The sequence below is a fragment of the Phyllopteryx taeniolatus genome, chromosome 11, assembly GCF_024500385.1.
Source record: "Phyllopteryx taeniolatus isolate TA_2022b chromosome 11, UOR_Ptae_1.2, whole genome shotgun sequence".
In the NCBI taxonomy this organism is placed as follows: Eukaryota; Metazoa; Chordata; class Actinopteri; order Syngnathiformes; family Syngnathidae; genus Phyllopteryx; species Phyllopteryx taeniolatus.
In genome coordinates, this window is record NC_084512.1 from 12,183,921 (window position 1) to 12,205,818 (window position 21,898).

At 41.4% G+C, this 21,898-nt stretch overlaps 1 protein-coding gene and 1 long non-coding RNA gene across 5 annotated transcripts in view; one reads left to right on the plus strand and one right to left on the minus strand.

The window, feature by feature from the left end:
- macrod2 (mono-ADP ribosylhydrolase 2) overlaps nucleotides 1–21,052 on the plus strand; it is a 487,683-nt gene extending 466,631 nt beyond the window's left edge. For 3 of the 4 annotated variants that reach the window (XM_061790567.1, XM_061790569.1, XM_061790570.1), the window contains 3 exons: nucleotides 13,673–13,708; nucleotides 16,474–16,545; nucleotides 20,049–21,052. In XM_061790567.1, coding sequence (XP_061646551.1) covers nucleotides 13,673–13,708; nucleotides 16,474–16,545; nucleotides 20,049–20,071 — 131 coding nt within the window. In that variant the 3' untranslated portion in view covers nucleotides 20,072–21,052. The remainder of the gene's footprint in view (nucleotides 1–13,672; nucleotides 13,709–16,473; nucleotides 16,546–20,048) is intronic. The other variant, XM_061790571.1, reaches the window with a different exon arrangement.
- LOC133485764 (uncharacterized) lies at nucleotides 3,617–5,173 on the minus strand. The gene is made up of 3 exons (XR_009790799.1): nucleotides 5,036–5,173; nucleotides 3,814–3,848; nucleotides 3,617–3,710 (listed from the first exon to the last, which is right to left on the minus strand). It is a non-coding gene; the product is annotated as an uncharacterized LOC133485764 (long non-coding RNA).
- Nucleotides 21,053–21,898: the final 846 nt, after the last annotated feature.

The following is a 21,898-nucleotide window of genomic DNA, read 5'->3' on the forward strand; positions in this document are numbered from 1 at the left end:
GTCAAATATCCATGTTAACTGGGAAGGCTGGCAGTAAATGAGTAAAGGAGGGGCCTCTACACAGATGTAGCTGGGTACAAGCAGGAAACAGTCCGTAATGACATCCCAAAGTTAGAAATGAGGGGCCCTGTTGCGGAGATAGTGAGGAAGAGGATGGAAGCAAAGACACACCCACCAGCCCATCACAAAAGAACACAACAGAAAGGCATAACAGTTACATCGGCCTCGATGGTCCTGCTGCCGTCACTCCCTCAGCTCTGGAGTCCCTTGATATATATTTTTTTTGTTTGGTTCCTTTGTTTTCTCTCTCTCTCCTGGACATATTGTGTTGTTGAATTTACAGCACAGCTCTTCACACATAAACTCAGTGTACTGTTGCACGTTACTGCAATGTCTTGATTTCATGACGCATGTCTGTCTTGTGTAGGGACAGTGACAGATCTGTTTAGCACTGTAACTCTCCTACCAGATCTCATTTTAATGATGTCAGTAATCACCAAACATTCTTTCCTTTATCATGTAGTTATTTTTCTTCCTTGTAAAATCTCTTCACACAATAAAAGAGTGCATCAAAAAATGGAGGCACCATAAATCTCCCTCTAACCATTATGAGAATCACTTTTATTCTCTAGCCGGCTACAGTTATGTGAAGGGTGTTATTGATTCAGTTTATATTTGAGTCATTCTGTGGTAACATTTGCAACACGAGCTGACACAAAAGGCTCTCCGGAAATACAGCAGACTTGTTATTGATGTTAAGGTACACTAAACTATCACAGCCCAGTGTGGTTGTGTGTGTGTGTGTGTGTGTTGATATGCTCAGAAAAGAGCACAAGGGGTTGTTTAAATAACATTTATACATGAATGGACATAAATGCCAAAACAACATGATGGCAGATTAAAATAAAAGTTAAAGTGTAGATAATAAAAACACTGCATTTTCAGTCCTGCTGATTTTCTTTGCCATAGCCTTATGTATATATATATATATATATATATATAGCACGCCCGCGACCCTAGTGAGGATAAGGGGTATGGAAAATGGATAGATGTCTACCGAAGCAAACAGAATTTGCACATGGACAGTGAGAGTAACATGGTCTTTCCTATTGTCAGCACACAATTACATTTTGGCATATTATATAGTGCTTCACTCCACATGGAGGCAGCTACCAGTGGCTGATGACATGAGTCTGCCACTGTGCTTTTTTTTTAAACTTTTTACACTCTTAGTCCGAGAAGAGAAGCCCTGCTGGGGCATATTGAGCGAAGAGACAAGCCATAGTTCTTATCTTTCTGCGTGTTTATGCAGCATTGAATTCCATTTGGCTCGGCTCCTCGTTCTAAACTCACTCTCTCTGACGCCTTGTGTTCACTTGTTATGCTAATTTGGCCAAGCTGGGTTTGAAACTGGGAGTATTTTATGCTTTTCAAAATGTAGAAATCCTATCAGACTCTGTTGAAATCATGCGTAGCTGTGGTTATTTATGTAGAGATAGAGAATGGACCCACATAGTGCACAAAATCTAAGGGATGTTTGGTCAGCTCTCTCACCCAGAAGGCTGCCTCAAAGAGGGAAGGGTCACGTTGGCTGCAGCCTTTTTCTATTTCCCTTTTGAAGCTGCTCTTCTAATCTGCCCTCTTATCTCTATCCATCTGTTTGCTTCACAAAAACGCCAAATGAATAAACTCTAAGCAGATTGGGAATTTATCAGCCAGTGAGAGATCCAGCAGTGTGCTTGAAACATCTGGAACACATCTTTGTCATTCTCCAGCATGCACGTAGACGCACACACACACTCTAAAAGGCAACACGAGCCCAAGACAGCATGTGAGTGATGTCTGTATGGGTTGCCTGTCTCCTGGAGGCGGTGGGGAAGAGTTGATGGAGCTGCTGCTTCCAATACAAAAGAAGTAAACCCCAAGTAAGAGGCTGACTGACAACTGTTGTCAATGGGACTCAAAGATCATAGTCAACATGATAAATTTGTCATTCTTTGGTTTAAAAATGGTGTAACATTTTTAAACACTAGCCCTCTTCATGTCTTCATTTAGTTCGAAAGCACAGCATTCTGTATGAGAAATGATGTGATTCACAATAGTGCAAAATGCTATGACTAAGAATATACTAAGAATACATAACACTATGGTTGAGTTGAAATAAAACTGTAGGTGTGACATTCTTACATATGAATATCCGTAGGGGCAGAATAGAATATAAATTTAGAACTGCAGGTAGAATTGTGCTTTCAGCACGTGTCTGCCGTGTTTGAAGTTTTTGTTGTGACAATACTCTTTGTGTGTCACTGTGGGTGTGTGTACATGTGCTGGATGGATTTTGATACATTGTATACAAATGTTTGTATGATTTCTTTAAAATGAATATCCATGTTGGCCACACAGTTAGCTATCGATTAGCCTCGCAGTCTTGAAATTCTGGGTTCAAATCTCGGCTCAGGGCCCTCTTTTGTGTGTTTGAATGTTCTCTCCATGCTTGCATGGGTTTAGGTTACAGTAAATTGAAGACTCTCAATCAGGGCTTCTAAAACTTGGGTCCGAGGACCACTGTCCTGGAGTTCCACGAACTATAACGTGGGAGTCCGCAAAATAATTGACCATTAATTTTTGTCATCCATCCATTTTCTTTACCGCTTATCCTCGTTAGGAGGACTCCTGCTGGAGTCTATCCCAGTTATCTTCGGGTGGGAGGCGGGGTACACCCTGAACCGGTCGCCAGCCAATTGCAGTAATGTTTTTCATATGAGTTATAAAATGTGGCTACATATGGGCACCAGCGTGCTAATAATACAAATGTACTAAACCAGTTATTCCCCCCTACCTTTTGTAGTGATTGTGGCGTATTGCATTAATCTGACATCCGTGCATGTGTGAAGCTTTTCTAGGCGTCAGGTCTTGGGCAATCAGTGACTCTGATTGCCTTTCTGGGAAACTGGAAAATGGATGTTTCATAGCCAGAATTAAACCTGCTCATTTGAAAAATAGTCGCTAAACTGGTTGTAAAGGTTTCTAAGATGGCCACACTGACTGTGCCGTACTGTGTTAGAAAATAAATCATTCTTATGGCATTTAGGGGTGCACATGGTAGTTATGTTTAATCGTGAGTGTTGTGTTTAATTGGAGTCAGGATCATGAAGGGGTCTTTGAAAACAATGATCCCCTGTAAGGGGTCCCTGGACCCGAACAGTTTGAGAACCTCCACTCATGCAAGTGTGATAGTTGTTTGTCTAGTATGTGCCCTGCGATTGACAGGTGATCATTCCAGGGAGTATCCCACCTTTCTCCATCCTAATGAAGACAAACGTTATAGGAAATGGATGGATGAATAGACTAATTAGGTTAGCTACACATACTATTTATATCCTGATACATGTAAAGAAAAACCAAGAGCCATTCAGCACTGTTGGATCTTTTCCAGAATATAAGACCAATGGACTCCATGGTTAAAACTGTAAACCTTTCTCATTCTGAACATGTTTTATAGTGTAATGGGCCACATCGCCCTCCTATGAGAGTCCAATGTTATAAGGTTTGCCATGGTTTACCTGGTGTGAAACAATATTTTATTCAATACACCTGACTATCAAGATCCAACATCTCCCCAGTGAGAATTGCTCCGAGCGTAACAATGTTTCTACCAGCTTGCCACCTTCTCCTGTGTATCCTGGTGCCATCTGTTCCCCAGGTAAACACTGTACAACACATAAACACACCAGCGTCTTCAAGTCCTATCGAGGAAAATGTGATTCATCAAAGCCATTTCGCTCATAATCCAGTTGCTATGCTTGTACTTACACCTTGTAGGCAGCATATTCTCACCAGAGAAGGAACTTTAAAAAAAAAAAAAAAAAAAAAAAAAGGTTTTAAAAGGAAATAGGATACAGTGGACTCTCAGAACTTGAATCCTAAAACAGTATGGTGAAACAATGCAAAAATCATCCTAAATTAAAAAAAGATATCTGGAACCTGAACAAAAAACAGCCCCTTTAATAATTTGGTGCATTGTTAAGCAATGTACAGTTTGTCAGATTAGCCATAAAATAATGGTACACCGATGTTAACTCATGAACCAAAATGTTCATGTTATGCTATTGACGTCAGACCTAGTTACTGTGGCTCTAGGAAGCTTAATTGCTAATAAAGCAAGCTATGTCCACCGGGTTTCAAGGTTTGTATAGGTCTGTTGCATTTTAATGATTTTAGCCTACAGTAATAGTATGAAGACCTACCTGGCTTTCCTGGAACAGTGTTGTTTGTTAATATCATTGCCCTGCAGTATGTGTTTGATAGCACCCACCTTCATTTGTGTAGCAATACTCTGTGTTCCAACTTATTACACATGCTGTGTGCAGTTTTTGTTGATTGTAATTTACAGTGACTACTTTATTTATCATAAACAATTGTTAGTTTTTATAATAATCTGGATTTTACACAATGACAACAGTTTTTATTTTGCATAATTGCTCAAAATAGTGCTCTGAAATATGTACACCATTTTTAAGAAAATGCAATTTTGACCAAAAAACATCTTGTGAAGATGAAGTTACATGTTAACATTTTTTATATCACCTTAAAGACACCCTCATCCAATGATCTTGTGAGTTCATGGATGGTATCTCATTTGAGGACGCAAGAACTGCCTCCTTGAGTTGCTGTTGTGAGGTACTATACTGCTGTCCACCCTCATAGCACTATCTTTAAAGGAGCCATGACGGATTCTTAATAGAGTTGAGATCAGGGCATGATGATGGCCACACCATGAGTTTTTCTCCCTTTATACCCATAGCAGCTAAAGCTTCAGTGTTATTGTTATTGGACCATGTGGCGTGGTGTGTTGTCTTGCCTAAGAGATATTTTTTGCTGTTTTTATAACCATAGGAAATGGTCCGTTTCCAGCCGCCTCAGTATTCAGCTCAGGGTCTGTCGCAAGCATGCAATATTACACGAAATGTTACCGGTTTGATGTGTTTTTTTGGAATGTACAATCAATTAAAAATATGAGAGCTGATCAACTTACCTGATGACTCGGTAAGATCGGTGACGTGACGTTCGCTGTGGTTTTCCAAGATCAGCCTTGCAACCGTCCGGGTATACACACACCACCGTTATATATCTTTACCCTTGATTTGAAGTAGAGCTGTGCAATTCCATTTTCTTTTTAACTTTTGTTGCTAACTGGAGTTAAATAATGCAGCCAAGAAACTAAAATAGTCTGCTTTTGCGCAAGCATGCTGTGTCCCCCCGCGAGGCTCGTGACCACGATGTACACGTGAGCAAAAGATTGACAGACTATTCGGTCACACCTCCTGTCACTACATTCTCTGATTAATTATTCTTGTCCCACCGTGCCCAGTTGTAAAATAATAATGAAAATTAAATTAGAGGCATTAGATGGGGCCAATGACAGGTGATATTTCCAGAGATCATTGTAATAATATTCTACTGTCAGTTTATGCAGACAGTTTAAACATATGTGACAAAAAGTGTTTTTTGTTTTTTTTAAACTGCAAATTGTCCCTTTAAGTTTTCTTAAAATGTTCAGTGTTTTCATTCCTTTTGCGAGGCATTGGACAATTCCATGATTTTCCATAGCAGAAAGATCCATTTTCCCCATTATGCAGAAAAACTGACATGCTTAATAAAGTGGAACAACCTCCCTAAGTAATTTTCCTTTTATTTAAGCTCACCTGGGAAACTTATCAAACCTGAGATTTATATCAGTGATCTAAACAAACGGGGAAAACAACATATGCCAAAACTTCTCCAGAAATAATAAAACTCTAGTCGTTTTAACTTATATTTAAGTGTATTTCAATGTGTCAATTTGATATGGTGGGTATAACCTTCAAATGCATACTGCACTCCCTTCTGCCTGCTTGTGTTTGAAATGTCTTTTTCCAAAAGTGTGATAATCCTTCAGGGAATGCAGACAGAAGCGTCATGTTGGTTCCAAAGTCTTGATGGACAGGACAGGCCTTAGCAAAATGTGAACTGGCTCGCTGTAAAAGTCATTTTCATGCTTCTCGCACATCAATTGTGAGACTTGAAGTGTTCACTTGCTGTCAATAATATACCACCGGCTGACAGTTCCCACTGTAACAAGTCAATGTTATTCATTGTCTGTGGTTTTAATATGATTGCTGTTTAACACGTTTCTCTTGAAGTCTGCCAGTTAAGATGCCCTGTAGCTGACCTTTGTGGCGATAGGTAGGATTCTAGCAGCACTCCTGCTTTTTCCTGCAGTCAAGACAAGCACTTTGATTACACTGACTTCTTCATTGCATGATTTCCTGTGAAAAGCCAGGAGTTGCCCAGAGGAGGCATCACTCCCTAACTGCAAAGGAAGGCCTGAGCTGCAGCCTCTTGTCACACACAAACATTCCCTGTGGTGTATTCTGCTAATGTAGTGCAAGTTTTGTATTACCTCTGCGTCAAATTAAGTATTACCCAGACCGTCATTGGATTAACATCGTAAACCACAATCAGGATTGAAGACAAGCATTGAGCTTCCTGCAGCAAGTGCGATAAAAGTATAAAGATTATGTAAAGTTATTCAGCAAGTGATGAGAGAGGAGCAGGCCAGCACTGACAGTAGGTATGTAGGCCACACAGGAGGAGGCCTCTTTTGCATTACCCCCACAGACCCCCACCCCCAACCCCCTCCTGTGTCTATTTTTGTGTCATCTCCTCCACCTCTCTAAGTTCTTCACTTAATCAGGTATTCACTTACGGCTTCTCGTCTCTGCCTAACCCTTGTATGTTCTTCCTCTCCTCTTGACAAACCACCATGGCTGTCTCACACTATTTAGACTACAGATTAAAAAGGACTAGAAAGAGAGATCAACACAGCCAGCCGAGACGCTTTACTGACTTTACTGTATCTTGTCAAATGTTCATCAATGGTAATTTTTCCTTGATCTTTGGCAGCATATGCCAACTTTGTCTTTTCTGCTGCCATCCAATCATCTGCAATTTCTCTCTGCTTTTGCTCAACCCAAAGCAGATGGTGTCCTGTCCCGTTGTGTTTCACTCATTCCAATTCATCTCGTCAAGCAGGGCCGAAACCCTTGTAATGAGCTTGGGCCTTTTCTGTCTGTTTCGAGGACCCTAACACACTTCGGAGCCACAACAGTACAGTCGCCGCTGCAAGGTTACCTAAACCCGCAGGGGAACACAATGTAACTTAGTGTCCACAACGCCTCGGCCTTTCTTAGGGAGAAGAAAGGCTGAATATCAATGCAGCAACTTGTCTTCTAAGGAGTATAGCCGAGAGGGGGGCAGTCACAGAGTTTACAAAGCAGCCTTGTTTTCATCTCCTGAGTCTGCAGGTCACAGCTCACTGCTCCTTAATTGGCTCAGATTGTCAGACAGTGTTCCGTCTTAAAGCAAAGAAAACTCCATAGATGAAACGTTTACCCCCCTTAGACACAAGCTATTTTCCACCCTCTTGTTTTGAGAGCGGTGGCACATACAGCTAAGCTATTTGCACGAGCCTCCGCAACAAACGTAACATTAACATATGCAAATTGGCTTCTTTCCACATTTACCAGCTCATTAGTTCTTTTGGTTGAGAACATGTTGAGACCCACCAGTTCTTGTTTAGCTTAAGATGGAACTTGTATTTAATTATCTTTGTATTTGGGCATATCAGGCCCTTAGCTATTCATCCATGCAAAGTTTAATGAGGGGCTTTTTTTGCTTGTTTAATATACATGGCCTTGGACAGACCAGGACCAAGTTACTCATAGGCCACCCACTTTGTATTTGGAATTTAATTCCTTTTTCAGCTATTGAGAGCAATGAAAAATACACTGATGCTGACCTCGACATTTTCTTCACTCATTCTCTCAAAATGAAGTGCTGTTGGGCAAGCAATGGCCTCCTGTCTGCTTCATAAAAGCTGTAAAACGTTAAGCTCTTCACCAGATAATCAGCTTAAGAAACTGCAGAAATGAAAGTGATTCAGTCCATAATTGATTTTCATGTGTGATCTGGTCCAGTTGGGCTTCTTGTACTTGAAGTTGAAATAAAATAGCTGCTCAAAGGATTCTGCTTACATTCCTTACAGTCCTTCATTGACATAGTGACGGGTTATGCCCCTTTGACTGTCAGCAGCTGGTTACACATTTGTGGTAGCAAAGACCAAACCTCATTCTCTGATCTGACATCAAATGAAAAGATATACCCCAACTTTTTTACAATTACCCCTTTAAAAAAAAGAGGTGGTTGAATCCTAGAGAGTGAAAAGTCAGGTGGGTCAGTGTGCGATTGGCTGGCGACCAGTTCTTGGTGTACCCCACCTCTTGCCCGAAGATAGCTGGGATAGGCTCCAGCACGCCCGTGACCCTAGTGAGGAAAAGCGGTCCAGAAAATGGATGGATGGTTGGCCCTTAGCTATTCATCCATGCAAAGTTTAATGAGGGGCTTTTTTGCATATATATATATATATATATATATATATATATATATATATATATATATATCCTCCAGGCCAATAAGGAAAAAGGACCATCTGGATTGTTATCAGTGCAAAGTTCAAAAGCCTGTGATGGTATTGCGGTATGTTAGTATTGCGGTATGTTAGTGCCCATGGCATGGGCATACAGTGTGAGTGCGAATGGTTGTTTGTTCCTATGTGCCCTGCGATTGGCTGGCAACCAGTTCAGGGTGTACCCTGCCTCCTGCCTGATGACAGCTGGGATAGGCTCCAGCACGCCCGCGACCCTAGTGAGGAGAAGCGGCTCAGAAAATGGATGGATGGATGGATGTTTAAAGCAGGTGTTCACAGCAACTAACTTGTTATCGCTGAGCCAATCAAGAAGCAGTTGGCCCTGGTCACGACCTTCTTCATGACCATACATTCCACGAGAAATGTGCTGGTTGTTTACAACAATCTGGGCATTTACGTCACCACAAGTCAGTCATTTTTTGAGTGTTTAGCTACTCCCCTTTTGTAGCGTTCCATATACTGCAAGTAAATCAACATCCACTGCTTCTACTGTTGATTTTTAATCCTGGACTATCTCATCGGTTGTGGCTTTGCCTTAAAACAAAGAGTATTAATTCTCAAAGATATTGATTGGACTTTCAGCACAGCTTTGGTAATCTTTGGTGCTACCTTAACATCTTTGACGAAACTTCTCATCCCCTGTATAAGAGGACATCTATGCATTTGTGTTCCTCTGTCAGGATGACATCCATCTCACCTCTGCTAGCCTGAGTATGTGCATATTCAAACTTTCTACCTCCATAATTTACCACAAAGGTGGGTTGGGTGTAATTTTATGCTTGTCTGCATATGAGCCAACTCTCTTCCTTCCTCGCCTTCGTCTTATATATGCAAATAGCACGCACTTGAGCTACTGGTTGAGGTTGTGGTTGTTTTCAATGAGCATCTAATTGTTCCTGCTCAAGTCACTCATCTTGGTGGAGTTTGTTTGTGTTCATGATGTCTGTCAGCAGAGCCATGGATTAACTCAAATTCTTTTACTATGCATACTGGTAATTTACATACCAAAAACAGAAAAAGCTAGACACTTTCAAGTACTCCTCAGGGTCTGTGGTCGTAGTGTTTGGAACCGCTAGTGTAAGTGGTCTCGTTTCCTGCTGAGGGAGTCAATTCTACTGTTTTTCGACTCTTTTCATGAGAAGCCCTCAGTGGAGTGGGCCTCTCCTTCACTAGAACCTTGACAGAGGACTGTTTTTCTCCAACCCCCCCACCCCCTTGTTTATGTGTTTACCAAAAATGCACACACATCTCTAAATGGTGGCCACTCTACTGTCAGCCCACGTGGGAGTGAAATTATAGTATGAATCAGACTAATGTGGCCTCAGGAAGACCACGTGCACAGGACCGCAATGAAACTGAAATTTTTGCTTTGCTTCGATTACTAATTGGTAGTATACAAGGAATTCTATAACAGCAGTATTGTGTCTACTGAAACAAAGCAGCATTTGGAATGAGGCCAGTGCTTCAGTGAGCTCCTGCTGCTGCACACTACGCTGCTGCTATGATACTATGCTAGCCTGGCTAATAAGGCAGACTTGACAGAAGCTGTCACAATATCCACATTTCAGCTTGAACACAAGCATCTGAATAGTTAAGTGAATTGTCAATGTGCACAATAATAGAAACAATTTATCCGATAAATAATTTATGACTATTGACGCAGTTCGGTGCATATACAGCCATTCTGTCATTTTATTTGTATTTTTTTTTTACAACAAGCTTTGAGGTAAGTCTTCTCCTGTGATGTATATTAATACTGCATACACCAACCAGTCACAACATTCGGTAGACTTATTCAAAAGATCCTATACAAGGGCTGTATGCAAAACTGTTTACTTTACAAAGATACCAATGCTCTGTAGGCCTGGCACGATAATTACTATATCGATAGTTTTTCCGGACTCGATAAATTGTCATTGTTGTGGTGAGCCGGTGCCCGGATCACACAGTGAGTGAGTTGGACGCCTGTGTCATTAGCCGCTAGTGGGCTCATGGATCACCGGCGGACCGGTACACTCTTGGTGGTGTTGGCTCCGTCCAATACTGCACAGCTTTGCTCCATGTGCAGCGCGTAGATTCAAACAACACAGGCACTTCGGGGAAAGTTAACTGTGTATTGTGTTTGCGAGCTAGCTCTCGCGAGCTAACAACAAGCCCTAAACAGCTAGCTCCACCGCGGAAATGTCGTTTAAAACATCAGAGCTTCGCTCCGAGTTGCTGTATGTGTTAGTCCCCAATTAACACACACAGGGACGTTAACTGTTTATTAAGCATAACCTCAGTGGCACATGTTATTCAGCCAGTCGATGACTCTCGCGAACGTTAACGTATATTTGATTCACAGGCGAAGGGCTCGTCTTCAGCGGCCCAACTACACAGTAGCCAGCTTTACATGTAGACTTTTTTTGACATTCCGATTGAAGATCTCTGGTCATCTGTTTACATGTGACGTGATCTATTCCGATGGGTGTATACATTATGTGCCGTGTGACATGTGCACGTCGTCGCGAAAGTCACGTCATTTATCAGGATGGAGGTCCGCCGTCTATTATGTGTTTGGGGGTGGATTTCTTTAAAAAAAACGCTTCATGAAAAACAACTTATAAGTTGTTAAAAACAAGATCTCCGTCACATACAAACTCCGTCGGTAGCCGTCATCATTTACGTTCGTCACTGCACATTTACGTCGAAACGAAGCATGCACAGACAGAGCGCTTCCTGGCTCTATTCCAAGTGATGGGATACTGTACATGGTAAAATTTTACTTATCATCGGTTTGGCAAAAGGAATATTCCACCTCTGTGAAAGCGAATAAAATTCCATTCGGATTAGGCCTGTTTATTCCGATTGAGGGTTTTATATGGAGCATTTTCAATTGGTTTGGGCTTCTAAACCGATTTAAGCCAGGGTAGTCTTGGAGCTCTATTCTTTATTTCAGACCCAGGGGGATCCTCATCACAGCGTAAAAAAAACAATTTAACCAAGTTTTCTTACACTGGGTAAGACATTTCACTCTAAAATCTCTTGATAATTTTCATATTTCATGATTCCTGTGATACAGTCAAGGCCTCCAGTACCAGATATAGAAAAGCAGCCCCACAACATTATCGATCCTCCACCATGCTTGACTGTTGGCAGGGTGTTTTTTTCTTGGTGTACCCCTTTTTCCTTAAAGGTTTCATTGTGCTGTCTATAAACATACAGTTTGTGTGCATTGCTAAAAAGCTCTATTTTTCCATCCATCCATTTTCTGTACCGCTTTATCCTCACAAGGGTCGGGGGCGTGCTGGAGCCTATCCCAGCTATCTTCGGGCGAGAGGCGGGGTACACCCTGAACTGGTCGCCAGCCAATCACAAGGCACATATAAACAAACAACCATTCGCGCACACATTCACACCTAAGGGCAATTTAGAGTCTTCAATCAACCTACTCTGCATGTTTTTGGGATGTGGGAGGAAACCGGAGTGCCCGGAGAAAACCCACGCAGGCACGGGGAGAACGTGCAAACTCCACACAGGTGGGTTTGAACCCCGGTCCTCAGAACTGTGAGGCAGACACAAGCTCTATTTTTGAAAAAAAAACAAAAAAACTGTTAAACTAGTTAGCATGTCTGCCTCACAGTCGTGAGGTCTTAGGTTTGAGTCACGGCGCTGGTCTTCCTGCGTGAAATTTGTATCTTCTCCCTGTGCTCTCCGGCTTTCTCCCATATTCCCAAAACATGCATGGCAAGTTAATTGAAGACTCTAAATCTTCCAGAGGTGTGAATGTGTGCATAAATAGTTGTCTATACATGCCTTGCAATTGGCTCGTCGTTCATGGTGTACCCCACTTCTTGCCCAAAGTCAGCTGGGATAGGCTCCTGCTCAACCGTGACCCTAATGTGGACACTCGGGTATAGAAAATGTGTGGATGGGTCGATCGATTTCAAACACTTACTTTTTTGCCACTTTCTTGTCTTATATCCTTAATATAACTATTAAACAAATAAAAAATTACTTCATCTCCACATGTGGTCAGTTTTGTCATTTTGGGTTTAAATGTGCATACTAGTGGATGTGTTATAAGTAGGGCTCTAACTGTAATTGATGCTTGGACACTGATTTTTTTTTTTAAACCTTATCGAACCTCTTTTAAGCATTGACGCTTCATTTCTAAAACCTCAGCAACTTGGTTTGTAGAGGCTGATATCTCCTCAGGGCAATTCTGTGTTTTAGAGAGGAATCACACACAAAAAGTCTGAGACTGTTGTTGCTTCATCCTTCCTGCCGTTAGACGAACAAAGATTAGAAACTTCACTTCAGATAGTTGCATCAGATAAAAAAAAAAAAAAAAATCCATTCTGTTTTGGGGAAAACTATTTTTGAGTAAGGATACGATAGCTGGATTTCGAAAGGTGATTTCCAGAGAATAGAAGGCTACATGTCAAACAGTGATGTAACCTGGCACAAGCAGACAACACAGCATGTGACTGAAAGCAAAGAAGGAAGTCGTGATAGAAAAATCCCATTGCATGACTGTATATCATTATTTACATAAAGCTCCATGCATCCTTTGGCACTGTCATCCTAGGTCATTTACACAGGTTGCAGCCTAATTACCAGCATCACTCCTCGTTTTTATTTTGGTGATGATTTGACCTTCACTGCAGGCTGCAGAATGTTTTCAATTCTCGCTATTCTTTCATAGCCAAGCGGTTGTATTTCACGCTGCTGCCGGGCCGCTGGGCCGCCGGGCCGCGGGGGGAGAGCGGGTATTTTTATGGCGTGCTTTGTTTGCCTGATTGTTGTTGCAAAAGGGGGAAGCAGTGCGGTTTGCTCGGGGAGTGAGGAAGAAGGAAAGAGTTGTGTGACAACAAAGATAAAAGGGTCGTATTGAGGATGTGGAGGGAGGTTTGGTGGGGTCGGGGGGGGCGGCGTTCTCAGGCTCCCTTACAGCGATGACAGTTTGTAATTAATTTTGCACGCATCTCTCTCCCTACTCGCTTAGGTTTTTCTCTGCATCTCAAGGAAAGCACTGAATTTTCAGGCATGAGAGGCCATTAAGTGGCGATGTGAAACATGTAATGTCACAGCCTTATGCAATACTTATACGTTTATGATTTGAATTAATTTACATCAAAGAATGAAATGTGCTTCACATTGCAGATGCCTCCGAAACTGCACCTGGCACCAGCACTGGAGGTGAGCAAATCCCTTTCTCTTTCACGTTCTCAACCCTGCCCCCTTTTGTTGAAGTGATGTATTGCAAAAAAAACAACACCTACATTCACTGCCCACGTTCTTTCCTATATTCAAGTTTTTCCCAACCTTTTTTGTCTTGTGTACCCCTTAACATTTTTGTCATACCATGAGTACCTCCTCACTCATACATGATGATTCTCCGAAATGTACTGGTAACACTTAACGCAACTGCATATTGAATGAAAATCATTTTATTGCACCTCCTTAATGTGAACATTTAATTCTTAGGCATTGTCTTCTTTTTAATGCAAATTAAACAAAAATAAATGTGTTGCCTTGAAAATAAATAACAAATAAAACTAAAAAAATAAACAATAAACCTGCCTTTGCTATTTAAAATTATTTGGATATTTACCGAGTGTTATATGAAGCCTCTCCTGAATCCAGAGTAACTGAATGTTTCAGCCATTTATCCATATTTGCCTGTATGCGACTGTTTTGATTTTGGCAAGGCTGTGCCGCAGGCTATTGTCTTCACAGGTAAACGAGTTGTAGCGCATACATAACATTTTATTGACGGGCTTATGAAATGACTAGGAATATTTACTTATCATCTTGGAAATAAATTATTAAATATTTTCCACGCAGGGTTGGGAGGGTTACATTAAAAATGTATTCTGTTACAGTTATTACCTGTTGAAAAATATAGTTAGTAATGTGATACAAGTACCATAATATTAATGTAACTTGATTGCTTTGAATTACTCCAATACCAAATATGCTTTTAAAAAATTACAAAATAAATTAAATATTACAATATATCTTTATCTGGTCTTTTCGTTCTTATGAATGCTTGATATGCATGATTTTGGAACGTGGGGGGAAGCCAGAGCACCCCAAATACAAATACAAAACCTCAGATCTATAAGGCAGACGTGCCAACCACTGGGTCACCGTGCTGCAGATATTGATGGATGGATGAATTTCAGGACATTTTAAACCATTGCTTCATTGCCTGAGGAGAGCTCTTTTCGAAATGTCTCAGAACAAAACCCCTTACTTACATAGATACACTTAGTGTTTATTACGAGTGAAATGGAAAAAAGTGGACACGCGCGCGCATACACATTTAATTATGATGCATGACGGCGATATGTGATGTCACTGCAGAAAAACTTCCCGGTGACAGGTTTAGGAGTGATAATACAGTGTTTAAATAGCAAAGCAGTGAGTGATTTGTGACTGGATGATCATAGTGAAATGTTTACTCTTGGGCTAGCTTGCTACGCTACAAAGCCTTTGTTAATATTATCAAAATGATTAAGTCCTCCAGTGAATACGGTCCATTCCTTCTCTTTCAAACGAGCAGCTTTTGGGACGATAACACAGCCATTCAGCTAGTGACCGTGGTGGCTGCAGTCCATATAACTACTGTACAGGTACTGTATGTTATGCCCACTTTTTGCTCTGCTAAACTCCTGACAAGGTTGCTCGGCCTGCCAGTGTGAAAGCGGGCGAGTGCTCTAATCAACAGCCAGCCTCTTCTCTCCCCACATTAAAAATGTAATCCTGTGAAATAATAATAATAGTTTTTAATAAATCTACCTGTAAGCTGATTACATGTCTTTTTCAGTAACTGCAGCGGACAGCAGTTAAATTTTTTATTTTTTTTTAATCCTGATTACGTAACACTAGTACATGTATTCCGTGACACCTGTCCAAACCTGGTTCCAAGTAGCCCTGCAATGCGTTAGTGTACCCCTGGTTGGGAAACACTGCTCTATTACACTTTTCTTGCTTCTGTGCTACATAAAGAATCACAGTTTATATTTGCATCAAGGCTACAAGAAGGAACACACTTTTACCAGCAAGTACTTTCGGAAAATATTCACATTTATTCATTATGATCTTGTTGCAAATCGTATGAGCAGTCTAAAATTTTTAACACAAAATTATGTATTATGAATCAGTGAGCATACACCATTGTGTTATGCATCCTTTGTAAATGCATACATCCAATTTTAAGTTGTGGCAGTGCATGGGGGGGAAAAAAAAAAAAAAAAGAAAAGTTTCCAACAAACCAGGTTTTGAGTAAAATTTTGTAATATTCAATGTCTTAAAACATTTCTTTTCACAGAATTGTCTTGTGAAGGGCGGCATTGTGGCCGACTGGTTAGAGCGTCAGCCTCACAGTCCCGCCTGTGTGGAGTTTGCATGTTCTCCCCGTGCCTGCGTGGGTTTTCTCCGGGCACTCCGGTTTCCTCCCACATCCCAAAAACATGCTTGAATTGGAGACTCTAAATTGCCCGTAGGTGTGAATGTGAGTGCGAATGGTTGTTTGTTTGTATGTGCCCTGCGATTGGCTGGCAACCAGTTCAGGGTGTACCCCGCCTCCTGCCCGATGATAGCTGGGATAGGCTCCAGCATGCCCGCGACCCGAGTGAGGAGAAGCGGCTCGGAAAATGGATGGATGGATGTCTTGTGAAGATGGCACACCATTTTATATTAGTGTGCTCCTGAAACCTGGCATCGTTTGGCCTTCACAAGTGCATCAGTCATTTAATTGTTGTCAGTGCACCCTCCAGTGGGCAAAATTAGCAACAAAAGTTACTTTTATTGAAAAATAGCAGTGAATGTGTTCTCCATCGCCACAGGCCAGACTGGACCCCCTGATGGGCCGGTTCTGGCCCGCGGGCTGTAAGTTTGATAACCCTGGCCTATGTAGTCGTTTTCCCTTTTCACTCCCACTTCTCTATTCACTTTAGAGGGGATACATAATCATGTTGAGACTTCAGAGGAACCTGAATCCAATCTGACTGACAGCATTAAGTCCAAAGGTAAGAAAAACATGGAGGATGTATTCACATTTATTCAGAGCACTCCAAAAGGAGCCACAGCTGCTGACTTAAAATTCACTCCATCCTGTGGCTTCCTTGGAATTATTTAGCCAAATCTGCCGATCCACGCTGCGCAGCCAGCCGAGCGCGTCACAGCTTCACCCTCCTCGTGTCCTCCCGCAGAGCTCATGTTCTCCTCCTCATCTGTCTCCATCTCTTAGTTTTAGCAGGCAAAGACATCAGGCAGGCAGTCTTCAGGGCCAAATGCATTTGTAAATGCACCTCCCAACCCCATTTCAGGTCCACAGCTATGACCCTGGCATTTCGGTATAAATGTGTCAGCATGTCTGTGGAGATTGAGTGTGATAAATTGCCTGCAAACTCTACGATCAGGCGTTCAATAAATCAAGTGTGCAATACATAATATTCCAAGGTGCGGACAAGACAGACTGTAGGGGCAATAATTATGCCAATAAATCATATTTGATAAAAATACCACGCTGTTATTCTCAGGTCCCCACTGAGATTTGGGCATAATAACAGGGCATGTAATTTGAATAAAGTAGTTCGACAGGGTACTAGAATTCGAATGTCTGCATGTGTTCCGCATTTGGCTTTTTTACAACCCCAATTCCAATGAAGTTGGAACGTTGTGTTAAACATAAATAAAAACAGAATACAATGATTTGCAAATCATGTTCAACCTATATTTAATTGAATACACTACAAAGACAAGATATTGTATGGCTGCAACACGTTCCGAACAAGCTGGGATACGGACATGTTTACCACTGTGTTACATCACCTTTTCTTTTAACAACATTCAATAAACATTCGGGAACTGAGGAGACTAATTGTTGAAGCTGGAAGGTGGAATTCTTTCCCATTCTTGCTTGATGTACAACCTCAGCTGTTCAACAGTTTGGGGTCTCCGTTGTTGTATTTTACACTTCAATGCGCCACACATTTTCAATGGGAGACAGGTCTGGACTGCAGGCAGGCCACTCTAGTACCCGCACTCTTTTCCTACAAAGCCACGGTGTTGTAACACGTGCAGAATGTGGTTTGGCATTGTCTTGCTGAAATAAGCAGGGACGTCCATGTAAAAGACGTTGCTTGGATGGCAGCATATGTTTCTCCAAAACCTGTATGTACCTTTCAGCATTAATGGTGCCTTCACAGATGTGTAAGTTACCCATGCCATTGGCACTAACACAGCCCCATACCATCACAGATGCTGGCTTTTGAACTTGGGGTCCATAACAGTCCGGATGGTTCTTTTCCACGACGTCCACAATTTCCAAAAACAATTTGAAATGTGGACTCGTCAGACCACAGAACACTTTTCCACTTTGCATCAGTCCATCTTAGATTAGCTCGGGCCCAGAGAAGCCGGCGGTGTTTCTGGGTGTTGTTGATAAATGGCTTTTGCTTTGCAGAGTAGAGTTTCAAGTTGCACTTACGGATGTAGCGCCGAACTGTATTTACTGACACTGGTTTTCTGAAGTGTTCCTGATCCCATGTGGTGAATTCCTTTACACATTGATGTCAGTTTTTGATGCATTGCCGCCTGAGGGATCGAAGGTCACGGCCATTCAATGTTGGTTTTCAGCCTTGCCGCTTACATGCAGTGATTTCTCCAGATTCTCTGAACCTTTGGATGATGATATGTACCGTAGATGATGAAATCCCTAAATTCGTTGTAATTGTACGTTGAGTAACATTGTCCTTAAACTGTTCGACCATTTTCTCACACACTTGTTCACAAAGAGGTCCCTCTTGTTCACCTCGCCACATCTTTCCTTTTGAATGACTCCGCAATTCAGGGAAGCTCCTTTTATACCCAATCATGGCACCCACGTGTTCCCAATTAGCCTTTTCACTTGTGGGATGTTCCAAACTGGTGTTTGATGAGCATTCCTCAACTTTCTCAGTCTTTTTCGCCACCTGTCCCAGCTTTTTTGGAACGTGTTGCAGCCATAAAATTCTAAGTTCATGATTATTTGCTAAAAACAATAAAGTTGATCAGTTTGAACATTAAACATCTTGTCTTTGTAGTGTATTCAATTAAATATAGGTTGAACATGATTTGCAAATCATTGTATTGTGTTTTTATTTGTTTAACACAACGTCCCAACTTCATTGGAATTGGGGTTATATATTAAGTCAAATAATGGGAATCTGATTTAATCGTGAGGGCTTTCCAGTGGGAGGGGGGGGGGGGGGGTGAATAATAGGCAGCAACTGTGAGCAGTTCGTGTGGCAGTCTACTGTATAATATTTAAAAAAATAATAAAAGAGCAGAGGCAAATTGTTTGGTCTCAGTAGGCGGGATTTAAAACTAAAGATTGCCTTTGAAATCGGTGTCATGCAATCTTTGGATTTTTTTCAGGGACAATTGAATGTTCATTTCATAGGACACTGAAAAATAAAAACAAAGTATATGTGTGTGAACGGTTGTTTGTCTATACGTATGTGCCCTGCGATTGGCTGGCGACCAATCCAGGGTGTACTCCGCCTCTCGACCAAAATCAGCAGGGAGAGCCTCCAGCTCACCCGTTACCCTAAAGCGTCTTTGAGTGTCTTGGTATAGAGCAGTGATTCTCAAAAGTGCTAAGATACTACCATGTATTATTATGTTGGTCATGACGGCGGTACTTGGGAGGCTAAGTATTTTTTTTAGGGAGTACTTGGTGTAAAAAGTTTGAGACTGGTTAAGAGTAGTGATTCTCAACTGGCGGGTTGGGACCCAAAAGTGTGTCGCGGATAGCTAGTAAAAAATTACATTGGTCATATTTGTATTCAGATTTTTCATTACAGTAGAGAGACGCACCAAGTTCCTACATGGAACATATTAGATAAGCGACTGGAAATGTTACTCGTTTGTATTCTCGTCACTATTTACTCCATAAACAAATACATTGCAGCTCTGCCTCTGGCCAGCGGGCATCATGGCGAGCAATATGCTTTTGGCGGTAAAGCAATCTCATTAGATATATTATTTAAAAAATATAAAATACTGTACATGTGTTTTCAGAGGCAATTTCTAAACAAGAAAATGCTTGTTCAAATCCCGGCCTCGCCTGTGTTGAGTTTGCATGTTCTCCCCGTGCCTGCGTGGGTTTTCTCCGGGCACTCCGGTTTCCTCCCACATCCCAAAAACATGCGTGGTAGGTTAATTGAAGACTCGAAATTGCCCATAGGTGTAAATGTGAGTGCGAATGGCTGTTTTTTTATATATGCCCTGTGATTGGCTGGCAACCAGTTCAGGGTGTACCCCGCCTCTGGCCCAAAGATAGCTGGGATAGGCTCCAGCACGCCCGTGACCCTAATGAGGATAAAGCGGTACAGGAAATGGATGGATGGATAGTCAGACCTTATGTCTGCAAGTTTGAAAAACATAAAGGAGGTACTATTGTACATATACAGTAAATGTATTTGGGAAACAGAAATGAAACTCTGCGACAATCCTAATTGTGAAAAAAACATTTTTTTCTGTGTAGATGCTGCTGAGAAGAAAGAATGACCGCCTGAGGGAAGGACAATCAACCTCATATGACAGCCAGCAAACTGAGTGGAGGCCATTCACAATAGAATCAGACAAGCCCAATTGCGGTTTGGGTGCTGTCACGGGTTCAAGCGATCCATTCGTTCGCATTTTCAGCTTTGTCTTGCCCTTCCCTTATTCGTTAATGCAACCCCTAGCCCTAAAGTTATGTGTGTACGCAACCTTCCGTGGGGACTTGAACATATCAACCAGAAAAGACGAACCTTGCCTCAATGTGTCATCACATTGCCTTTGTGCCAGTTGAATGTGAGGAAATGAAACGAGTCTCATTGTTAGAGCCACGCCCACTGAGAGAATATGGTACCAACTTGCTGGCTGTCCGATTCAGGTTCAGAGAGTCAAATATTTCCCTTAGATATCCCGTAAACAATTCTTCAGTTCAAGCTTCCTTGATCTAGACCAAGGGGTCTCATCAACCTTTTTTTTTTTTTTTTTTTAACTTCTCAACACCCTCCCACTCTAAAAATTATGATTGTCTTCTAACAGATGGACTCGACAGCTCCCTCTCCCACCTTTGACACCCTCTCCCCCTTTGCCTTTTCTTCACCGTTTCCTGTGCATGCCAGCAAATTAGTTTTACAAAAATAGTCGTTTCTGCTTGTCTCCTTTTCAGATTGTCAAATATTGTGGAAAAATCTGCCTTATTTCACATCAAACATGCAATCGCTATCACAGAGTTAAGGAGATGGTCCAAGTATTAATTCTAAGTTTTCTTTTCAGATTTTATTTTTGTCATTTATAAGTCATCAAATGGCTAGTACCTGTTGATTGTTCTTGAGTTCTTTGAAATGATTTTTAGTTTAATGTTCTTTATGGCTCACTTTCAGTGGTGCCACACTGATGATCAAATAAGTTAGAGTTGTATAAAAGATGCCTTCATACTTTGATGTTTGCTTTGCTAAAATATAACTGAAAGAACTAATAAAGATTGAAATGGGAGTTGCGTCACGTTTTTTTAATGCCACACATCTAATGTTGCCTGATGACAAGATCTCTTGTTTTATTTAATTCTGATTGCATTGGGTACAGTTAAAATTACCTCAACTCATACATTATACGCGAGCTGCTGTAACAGAGCAATCAGTCGGGCATCTCTGGGTAGACAGGAATAATTAATGTGTCCTGTGATCTCCTGCATGCTACCTCTCAGGCGTCCCCCTGAATCAAATGAGACGAAATGCCTGACAGACCTTCTCACCTCAGAAACCCGCTGAGAAACTCCAGCAAGTCTTGATATGAGTGCCTCTGGTGGTAGCGTTGGACATCAACAAGATTGTCACATCATCAAATGAAGGGGGGAAAAAAGCTTCAGTTTGTGTTTGCGGTCTTCACTTGCGATTTTTCTACCTGCAGTGCTAGCAGGTCAAGGGAGTGAAGCCTCAACTTTTAAGTGAGTGATTCATAGACTTGGAAAACTTACTAGTTCAATGACCAGATTCACCGTGAAGGTCATTTATAATGATGGCACTTTAAATTTGGCATTGCAACTTGAATAACACTGGCACTTTACAAAAAAAAAGAGACAGCCACCACTTTTATCTGCAGTTGTATTAGTCCACAGTTGTTGGCACATTTGGACTAAAGATAAATTAAAAACCATAAGTACCAAAGTAAGCGCCAATATTTTGAGCTGGAGCAACCATAACTACTATAGCTCATGTGCCTGCCAAATGTTTTTGTTAATTTTATTTTTTATTATTGACTCACGAGCCAGGCAGGAGAAAAGCATGCACAACAAATAAAAACCCCTCAAAATAGTCATCACTAGTTTATTTTCTATTTACA